This window comes from Oryx dammah, unplaced genomic scaffold (assembly GCF_014754425.2).
Source record: "Oryx dammah isolate SB20612 unplaced genomic scaffold, SCBI_Odam_1.1 HiC_scaffold_5, whole genome shotgun sequence".
NCBI classification, from domain to species: domain Eukaryota; kingdom Metazoa; phylum Chordata; class Mammalia; order Artiodactyla; family Bovidae; genus Oryx; species Oryx dammah.
Genome location: NW_024070189.1, coordinates 62,707,673 through 62,717,959, shown reverse-complemented (window position 1 = coordinate 62,717,959; position 10,287 = coordinate 62,707,673). Strand labels below are relative to the sequence as shown.

The following is a 10,287-nucleotide window of genomic DNA, read 5'->3' as shown; positions in this document are numbered from 1 at the left end:
ACCCACAGCTATACCCTGAGAAGGCGGCCACTAACAGCGCCTTCTCAGCTTGACTTTTACATTCGTATAAAGGGACGTCTGACTCCACCCTGACCCCTGCCTCCCGTCCCAGTGTTAAGCAGCACCCACAGCTATACCCTGAGAAGGTGTCCACTAACAGTGCCTCCTTACCCTGACTTTCACATTCGTATCTAATGCTCCGCCAGGATTGTGCACAAAGAGGAACCTCTCACGCCCTCCTCCAGGGGCTGCTGTGGCCCCTTTTCTCCTCATCTTCCTCCCCATGTGACTGACTGTGGGCCCCTCCTCCGTCAGAGCCCAGGCCTGCACTCTTCTGATGGGGAGGTCAGCCTACATGTCTAGATACTTGAAGGTATTTCCTGCCTCACACAAGTCCAGCCTTTTGCTCATGTATCAAACACATCCTGGATGCTTTCTCCATGCAGGTGCTCTGGGGCTTGCAGGGCAGAGGTGGTGGACAAAGCAAGTCCTGTCCCTGCCCCTGCAGATCTAACAGCCATGTGTGTTTCCCCGATAGAGTATCCTTCCCTCACCCATAGCCTGGTCAGGGGCTGGTAGAGCCTGTTTGGAAGCCCCATCCTCATCTCCTGCCCCTGGCGTGGCAAGCCTGGCCACCCTGTGCCACATGTCAGCTGTAAAGGATAAGACTCTCCTCCTTTTCTCCACTCCTCCACCTGAACCTCTACAGGGAAGCTTTCCCAACACATAAGATCTAGTTTTTGTTCCACCTGAGAACCTCTCTGTTGAGAGTACCAGCCTGATGATGCCAGCTTCCATGGCTGGCCTCTGGGTCCAGCCCGGGGCTGGCCTGGGGCCCTTGTTTCTCTCCAGAACATTTTCCTTCCTTCTGGCTGGCATTTACTCTAGAGTTCCTATTCCCTGAGAAAGGTCTGGGCCAGACTCCTAGAGTCAGAAGAGCCTGGAGTCCAGTTCTCACTTCCTGTATTTTCTCCCTTAACCTCTCTGAGCCTCAGTTTCCTCATCTATAAAGCCCCTTCCACCAGTGGGGCTGTCATGAGGACTGGCACGTTGGCAGCAAGGGCAGAGCAGTGAGCGAGTCTTTCTGTCCTGAACAGCACATGTGCTGGAGTGTGGTGATGCAGACAAGCGACTTGTCCCAGGTCCCCAGGCTCCCCTCTGAAAGAGCCAAGCTGGAAGGATCCAGGCTGCTGACCTGGGGCAGAGACTCCCACCCTACAGGTGGGAGAGCCAGGCTGGCTGCTTGGGGCAGCAGAGCTGGGGTCAGGATTCACTGCGGGCTCCTGGCACACCTGGTATGCTTAAAGTTTATGTCTGATGCAGTGTGGCCAGGGTTCTCTAATCAGGGCTCAGCTCTCTATAGACCATTGAGAACACTGTAAGAAAATAAATTTGCATTGTTTTAACCACTAAATTTATCATATGTTGTCACAGCAGCAATCAGAAACCTATACAGGGAATCAGCTTTTTTCATCAGTGAGGTGGGGATAGTATCCACACCTCATAGCATTTGTGGGATTCTGTGAGATAAGTTCCATAAGATGCCCAGTATTTCCCCACGTATTCAGTAGGTGCATATTATGTGCTAGCTCCTGTTGCAATTGGAGACCCTAGAGGCTTGAGCTGTGCTGCTGGCCTGGGTGATATCTTCGTCCAGGGCTGACAGACCTTTGCTCTGGTCTAGGCCCAGGGTGAAACATGCCCTGGGCTTCTCTGTGGCCTTACTCAGACCCTCTGCCTATCTACAGATACCCCAGGCAGTGGAGTCAGCCTCCATTAGAATATGCCACCAACTTATCCTCCAGCCCTGTGGTCAGTCAGTGCAAAGGGCCGAGTGCCGGGGCCACGCTCTGCTCCAGGGATGAGAGGAAAATACAAGATGGCCTTGTTCCACATGGGAAACCCAAATACCCTACAAAGCCGATGGAGGTGACAGAATATCCTAACAGATGATGCTGTTAAAGTGCTGCACTCAATATGTCAGCAAATTTGAAAAATTCAGCACTGGCCACAGGACTGGAAAAGACCAGTTTTGTTCCAATTCCAAAGAAGAGCAATGCCAAAGAATGTTCAAACTCCTGTACAATTGCATTCGTTTCACTTGCTAGCAAGGTTATGCTCAAAATCCTTCAAGCTAGGCTTCAGTAGTTATGTGAACCAAGAACTTTCCACTGTGTAAGCTGGGCTTCAGAGAGGCAGAAGAACCAGAAATCAAATTGCCAACATTCATTGGACCATGGAGAAAGCAAAGGAGCTCCAGAAAAAAACATCTACTTCTGCTTTATTGACTATGCTAAAGCTTTTGACTATGTGGATCACCACAAACTGTGGAAAATTCTTAAAGAGATGGGAATAACAGACCACCTTACCTGTCTCTTAAGAAACTTGTATTAGGGTTAAGAAGCAACGGTTAGGACATGGAACAACTGACTGGCTCAGGATTGGGAAAGGACTATGTCAAGGCTGTGTATTATCACCCTGATTATTTAACTTCTATGCAGAGTACATCATGCAAAATGCCAGGCTGGGTAAAGCACAAGCTGGAATCAAGAGAGAGAAATATCAACAACCTGGGAGAAATATCAACAACCTCAGAAATGCAGATAATACCACTCTAATGGCAGAAACTGTAGAGGAAGTAAAGAGCATCTTAATGAGGGTGAAAGAGGAGAGTGAAAAGCTGGCTTGAAACTGAACATTCGAAAAACCAAGATCATGGCATCCGGTCATGTCACTTTATGGCAAATAGAAGGGGAAAAAGTGGAAACAGCGACTGATTTTATTTTCTTGGGTTCCAAAATCACTGTGGACAATGACTGCAGCCATAAAAAAAAAAAAAAAGTTTGCTCCTTGGAAGGAAAACTATGACAAATCTAGACAGTGTATTAAAAAGCAGAGACATTACTTTACCATAAAAGGTCCATATAGTCAAAGCTATGGTTTTTCCAGTAGTCATGTATGGATGTGAGAAGACTGAGTGCTAAAGAACTGATGCTTTCGAACTGTGGTGTTGGAGAAGACTCTTGAGAGTCCCTTGGACTGCAAGATCAAACCAGTCAATCCTAAAGGAAATCAGCCCTGAATATTCATTGGAAAAACTGATGCTGAAGCTGAAGCTCCAATAGTTTGGCCACCTGATATGAAGAGCCAACTCATTGGAAAAGACCCTGATGCTGGGAAAGATTGAAGGCAAAGTGAGAAGGGGACGGCAGAGGATGAGATGGTCAGATAATATCACTGACTCAATGGACATGACTTTGAGCAAACTCTGGGAGATGGTGAAGGATAGAGGAGCCTGGCGTGCTGCAGTCCACGGGGACACAAAGAGTAGGACATGACTTAGGGACGGAATAGCAACAACAGCAAAACAGATAAGCACATCACATCACTGGAGCACTGAAGTTCAGACCCAAAAGATGAGCTGAAGAAGCTGAGTAAAAAGCCTTCCAGGGGAGAAATGTAGGTGGAATGTTCTGGAAGCAGGAAGAAACTGATGGTCCAGGGTCCAGAAATGTGTACTGTGGCAGGCACAGCAGGTGTGGAGGAAATTGCCTGGAGGTGGTGAGAGGCACCACAGAGGCACCACCCAGGACCTCTGTGGTGCTGGTTAAGGGTGGGAGTTTTCTGATTTTGGAGGGAGGCCTCTGCAGAGCTTGATACAGCAGTGACAAACATTCATCGTTGTTTGAAAAAGATTAGTCTGACTGTTGTGTCAATACAGAAAAGGAGTGAGCAGGGGAGCAGGAGGCCATTGAGGAGCCCAGTGTATCACTGGGGGGACAGATACGGGGGTTCTGTATCTGTTGGGAGGTGAGGTGAGCAGGCCACTCCCAGGAGTCTTTGGGAGGGCAGGGTGCTGGACAGCAGACAGGCCGGAGCCACAGGTTAGCTCTTGTATTCAAGATGCAGCAAAACCATATGTCTCCAAACCAGTGTTGTTCTTGTGCAACAAACAGGCCTGTCTTCTCGCAGCTCGAGGGGCCTCCTGCTGCATTTAGCAAGGGGCGAATGGGACGTGTAGGGAGGCGGTGCGGGTAGAAGATGGACGGCCAGCCAGGCTGGGACGGGGTCACAGGGGCAGGGCCTTCCCCTCTCTGGGGCCCCGTGCTGGGAGCGCAGTATCATGGGAGTGGTGGGGACGTGACCTGTCTCCGCCTGGCCCTCAGGCCCTTGCCTTTGCCTCTCTCCACAGGCTCGCCTGCAGGCCGGCTCTGGCTATGGGAGCACCCTCAGCTGCATTCGCACGGTGTACAGGAGGGAGAGTGTAAGTGCTCCTGGCGGGAAGGTTCTCCTGGGGACCAAGGTCACCATCTTCACCCCCTGTTTATGACGCTCATCACCTTTGGCTCAGTGTTCCCTCTTTATCTCACACCACTCCTCAAATATTATGTATTACCTAAACTTAACCCTGTCCCCGGGTGCAATATTATTGAGGAAAAAAACTGTGTCATCTCTCTGGAGAAATTTTGAGGCACTTAGGAACATGGAGTGGAAAATTCCTGCAAAAACAGGGCGACCTGTCAGGTTTTCAAAACCAGATGAGTGGCAGGTAAGCCACTTTGTCCCATGAGCTCCCTTTATCCCAGCGTGGGGCGAGGGGTGGGAGTGGGGTGATTCTTCTGGTCCCAGACACCCAGAGCAGGCTTGTATCACATGCCTCCAGACCAGGGGACCCAGGGGTTTTCTCTGCAGAGGGGAAAATCTGAGTAACAGATTTTGTAGAAGCATCAGGTGCCATTCTTGAGAAGGAGTATGTGCTTTTTGAAGACTTTCCAAGACTCCTCTTTGGGGAATTTTAAATAAAATTTAAAATTTAGGATGAAATGAACTATTAGTTTAAAGAAATAGGCGTAAGCAGACAGAGAACAAATATATGGATACCAGGAGATAAAGTGGGGGTGGGATGAATTGGGAGATTGGGATTGATATATAGACATTACTATGTATAAAACAGATAACTAGTGAGAACCTCCAGCATAGAACAGGGCACTCTACTCAGTGCTCTGCAGTGACCTAAATGGGAAGGAAATCCAAAAAATTGTAGCTATGTGTGTACGTATAGTTGATTCACTTTGCTGTAGAGCAGAAACTAACGCAACATTGTAAAGCAGTTACACTCCAATATTTATTTACACTCCAATTTTTATCAATTTTAAAGAAAGAAATAGGTGTAAGCCTGTGGCAGCACTGGGCTTTTCCTCAAGTCACTGGGAACATGACCCCTTTCTTGGCCTCTGTTCCCACCAGGCTCCCTCCTGGGAAGTGGTCTGGAGCTCAGGAGGCTCCTGCTCACGCCTGGAGTTTCTTCTCCTTGATTGGAGCGTGTCTTGTGTCTGCGTGTTGTTCTGATTCTCTGGATGGTCTGCGCAGGATGAGCCCTGCAAACCCAGCACTAGCTGTTCTGGTGTAATGTAACTCCTCCATCCTCTGAATGGCAGCTGTTGATTCTCCTTTTTGGGACAGGTGCCCTGGGGTTTCTGTGGGGGACTGTTGGCGTTCCTCTAAGACACGGTGGTTCCAAGCTAAGCGATGTCCCAAGTTATCGGAGGGGTCTTGTAGAGGAGGAGTCTGGAGTATGGTGAGTGCACGCATGTGTGTTTGCATGCACATGTGTGTGTGGACGCTTGTGTGAGGTGGTGTCCAGACTCTTGTAAACAGGGTGCAGACATACAGGTCAGGCTGAACCGGCTTGAGTACAGCCTGGAGTTTTTACAATGGCTTCCCAGTGCTTTTTCACCTTTGGTGCCCTGGATGTGCCCCAACTCTTCCAAGGGCCTCTGGGATTTTCCAGGCTCAGTGGCACATCTGTGGTGTCTACTGAGAATGCAGTATGTGTGTACAGAAGCCTTTCATGCTGTTCATTCGGGGATTCTCCCTCCAGCTCTGTCCCAACAGACACGCATGCTCGGGGCACCCAGCTACCTGCTGGCCCAGGTGCCCCTGGGGGGGCTGTGGGACCCTTCACACTCACCACTACAGACTAGCACACTATATTTTACTTGCCTGACAGTCTGTCTGCCTGGGTCCCCTCCTGCCCCACCTCCAGATTGTGAGCTCAGTGCAGGCGGAAAGTGCTTCTTTCTTCTTGTCCTGCAGGGTCTGGCACGTGCCCAGAGAATGCTTTTGTTGGAGTGGCGCATGAGCAGGGAGCATGTGGTGCTTGGCAAGCTCACTGGGCCTCCATGGGCTGCCCTCGGCCACAGCCCAGGAACACTGACACTCTGGTGACAAATGCAGGTCCCAGGCCCGGCACACCATGGCTCAAGAAACAGCTTCATGCAGAAGCCAGTTCCTCCTCAGGGCAAGGATGCTCTCTTGCTCCCCTGTTTCTCCTTTCACATCAGCACCCTCTTATTCTTTCCACTGACATACTGGCTTGCTTTTCCTGTGGTGTCTCCCCCTCCAGGCTGTGGGCTCCAGGAAGGTAAGGTCTGTGCCAGGGGTAGCAGAGGCCCTCATGCGTCTTCCTCTTGGGTCTCCTCACAGGTGTTTGGCTTCTTCAAGGGCATGTCCTTCCCCCTTGCCAGCATCGCCGTCTACAACTCGGTGGTGTTTGGGGTCTTCAGCAACACACAGAGGTTCCTCAGCCACCACCGGTGCCGGGAGCCTGAGGCTGGCCCACCCCACGTGCTGTCTGACCTGCTTCTGGCCAGCATGGTGGCCGGCGTGGTCTCTGTCGGGCTGGGTGCACCTGTGGACCTCATCAAGATCCGGCTGCAGATGCAAACACAGCCATTTCAGGAAGGTAAGAGGCCGGGGAGGTGGCCTGGTGTCTGGGCACCTGTGACCCTCTTGTGGCTTCCTAGCTCTGGGATTTGGTTAATATCTTTTTTATGGAGCAGGGCAGCTATGTCAAATCATTTTTACTGATAGCAGTAACTCTCATTAGTCAAGGGTTTACTAGGTACCAGACGTTTGTGAAGAGCCCCACATGTGTTCTCTTAATTCATCTTCAGAACAATTTCCTGAGGCAGGCACTGTGATTATTTCCATTTTGCAGATGGGAAAACTGAGGCTCCCAGAGATTGAGATACTTATTCAAGGACACACAATTCATGACTGGCTAGTCAGCATCAGCTTTATAGTTTGTAGCCCCTGGCATGAAAAAAAAAAATCTCTTGATTACAAATTAGTAAGAATTTTAAAAGGGCAAGAGTAGAGCATTGAGTCAAGTGAGGGGCCCTGTGTGACTGTCCAGGTCTCAGAACCATACCTGCCCCTCACACCAAGGAATGCAGCCAGGAGGCCTTGAGTTGGATTGGCTGCTGGTTCATGAAGTGGGTGCCCCTCACCTTGCCATCAATGTTCCATTAGAGTTTCATTTCTTATCTGCTGTGTAGCTAACTACTCTGCCCCATGGTGAGCTGGAGCTGACATCTCCTCCCTGCTGGAAAGAGGTGCCTGCCTCTTCTCCTGGGACCAGTTTTGATAAAGGAGCTTGGAAACAACGAGAAGGCACTTGCTGTGTGGACAGAAAGGGCCGGCTGTAGAGAAAGGACGAGCTGGGGGCTCTTAGACAAATTCCAATACCTTGGAGTCTGGTCCTTGGCTCTCACTTTAGTCTGCCTCCTCGGGGAAGATACCATCCCTTTCTGGGCCTCAGTCTCCTTGTCTGTGTGATGGAAGGATTGCATCTTGGTCCTTCCTGTGACCTCAGCTGTATACCTGACAAATGTTGTGGATAAGACCCCTCTGCTTGGCCACCTTCTAAGTGGCCTCCACGTGAGCCCTCTGCCCACGGAGGCTGGGTGGGGAGTCAGCTGTGCTGACACATGGCTGAAGCCCCTAAAGGTCACTCGGGACCATCCTGGGCCAGTGCCTCTCCTCCCCCCACTGTTACCCAGGCTCCTTGACTCACCTGCCCTCCCTGCTCAGCTGGGCAGGTGTCCAGGGCAGGTCTGCACAGACTCCAAGCGTGGTGCTGATGCTCCTCACAAGGGTCCCTACTACCCCAGGAACAGGAGTCACAGCTGCTAGGTGCTCAGCGCCCCAGGGCCCCTGGTCACTGTGAGCGTGCAGGGAGATGCAGGGCAACAGTGAGATGGTTCACCCAGAGAGTCACAGAGCACGCCCCTCTGGGGGCCACTGAGCAGATGCAGGGCAGGGGCATCCTCACGCCCACCTACCTAACACGCTGAGGCGTGTCTTGGTACCGTTCAGTTTGACCAAAGGGTTGCACCTCTGAGAAGAGTTCGAAGCTCACTGATCTGGTCCTGTGTCAGAGGCAGAAGCAAAGATGTAGAGAAATGAAGGGGCATTGTGAACAGGCCTAGAGGACAGGAGTCCTGACCCCCAGGCTGGTTTGTTGTGCTCTCCTGTCTACTTTCACAAAGTTGTGTTGGTCTAGGGTGCAGAGTAGGTCCCTCTCCATAAGCCTTGGAGCTCTTCGGGGTCCACATGTTGGACGAGTCTCGGTGCTGGGGCTCCTCGGTTCATGGGGGCAGCCCCGCCCACTTCACAACCAAGGTGCCTCATCCCGGAAAGGGGAGGAGAGCGGGGCAGGTGTGCATGTGTATCTGTGAGGGCCCCCAGCCAGCCTGGACACCAGGGAGAGTGCTGGGACACAGGATGCCGGGACATTCGCAGACAAGTTCATCGGTGAACTTTCTTGACAGTGTTGGGTTCCATCCTCTGTTCTTCCCTCGCCCACCTACACTTTCCCTGAAGAGGGTTCTAGAATGGTGGCTGACTTAGCAGGCTAAGGCCTGAGCTTCAGGAATCCTGAGGCTGGACTAGAAGCCTCTGAGACTAGAGGAAGGACAGGAGCAGCTCCAGAATAGCCAGAACCAAGAAAGGCCCCACCCCTGGGTGTGCAGGAGCGGAGCAGCCTCCATTAGCAGCTGCCAAAGCTGCTAAGTGCTCGTCGTGTCCTGACACTGTGTTAAGTGCTGTTTATGCATGGCCCCATCTACCATCCACCCGACAGTGTGAGGTTCATTTACCCAATACACAATAATTATGTACCTGCTGTGTGCCAGGCCTGTGGCTAAGTGCTGAGGCCATAGTGGTGGACAGAAGACTCTGTCCTGTTCCTCTTGCAGCTCTCCGTCCAGCAAATGGGCAGACAGGCATTGGGCCACTCCAGACAGGGTGGGGGAGAGTGGGAGGGGCTCTCAGTCAGGCTGGGGGTCAGGAAGGGCTTTGGGGAAGGTGGTGGGAGGGGTCGAAAGAGGGCCTGGAGGTCAGGACTGGGCACCTGGTCAAGGCCACACTGAGGGCCACCTGTGCCTGCTCGCCTGGGCCCTGGGGGCCTGGGGCAGAACTCCCTAGAACTGCTACCTGGGACGTCAGGACTCTTGTGGAGCCCTTGTTAGCTGGGTAAGTCCTCTGGGCAGGGAGGACGTGGGGACGTGCACTCTCTTTATTCCTCCCCAGCATCTCATCCTACTCCTATATGGATGGGACCATGGCCCAGGTTATAAGTTTATCTGTGGTATCAGAAGGAAACTGGTTCTTAAGCAAACCCCTTGAGGCAGCAACAGAAAATGAAAATGCGCTTGTTCTGTCCTTCCCAGGGTGCCAGGAAGCTAGCCTTTAGGGAACTCAGGGAAGGCTCTTAAAAGAGACCAGGGGAGGCCCTGCACACAGAAAAACTTTTCTCAGCCCTTCTAAGCTTGAAGTCATCGGCACCTGGTCCCAGGGGCTTATCTGACAGTGCAAATGCAAAGGAGTTGACCTGAGTGTGTGGAGAGAAGGTAGAAACCAAGGCGGGAGGGTCCCCCTCAGCTGTGCCCTAGAACCTCCAATCTGGACTAAGCCAGAACACTCCTGGCTGTGGGGGCAAGGAGCCAGTGTTTACTCGGGCTTACCATGTGGCAGGCACTGTGTGAAGAGCTCAGTGTGTTTAATATTCACAAAAACCCAGTTCCTGGACATTTACAAAGGGGAGACAGAGGCACGGGGAGATTCCACTACCTGCCCGAGGTCCCTGCCCAAGTTGGGGGTGGAGCTGAGATGAGGGCCCAGGCAGCTGACTCAGGACCACTGATGCTCTTTCTGCTTCTGCCCCCAGGGTTTTGTAGAAGCTGAGGCTGCAGCGACTTTGGTAACATCTGGGCCTTTGCACAGAATCATCATGTACAAACCAGTTGCAAACTTTGAGGGAGGGAAGGGAAGTGGGAACTTGACTCTAAATGACATTGTTCAAGTAGTGGGCACAGCCCGTGGGCTCCGAGGGATGGGTCTGAATCCTCTGGCTTTGGGCTGCTCTTCTCTGCATGGACGCTCTTCCTTACCTCCCTCGTCCCCTCAGATGCTCGAGAGAGGGGGCTTTGGTGACTATGGGTG

General features: G+C 51.9%; 1 protein-coding gene across 1 annotated transcript in view; it reads left to right on the top strand.

Moving 5' to 3' along the window:
- The window catches only part of SLC25A48 (solute carrier family 25 member 48), a 43,518-nt gene that overhangs the window by 4,124 nt on the left and 29,107 nt on the right, over positions 1-10,287 (top strand). Inside the window, exons 3-4 of the mRNA XM_040240041.1 lie at positions 4,193-4,264; positions 6,487-6,745. Coding sequence (XP_040095975.1) covers positions 4,193-4,264; positions 6,487-6,745 — 331 coding nt within the window. The remainder of the gene's footprint in view (positions 1-4,192; positions 4,265-6,486; positions 6,746-10,287) is intronic.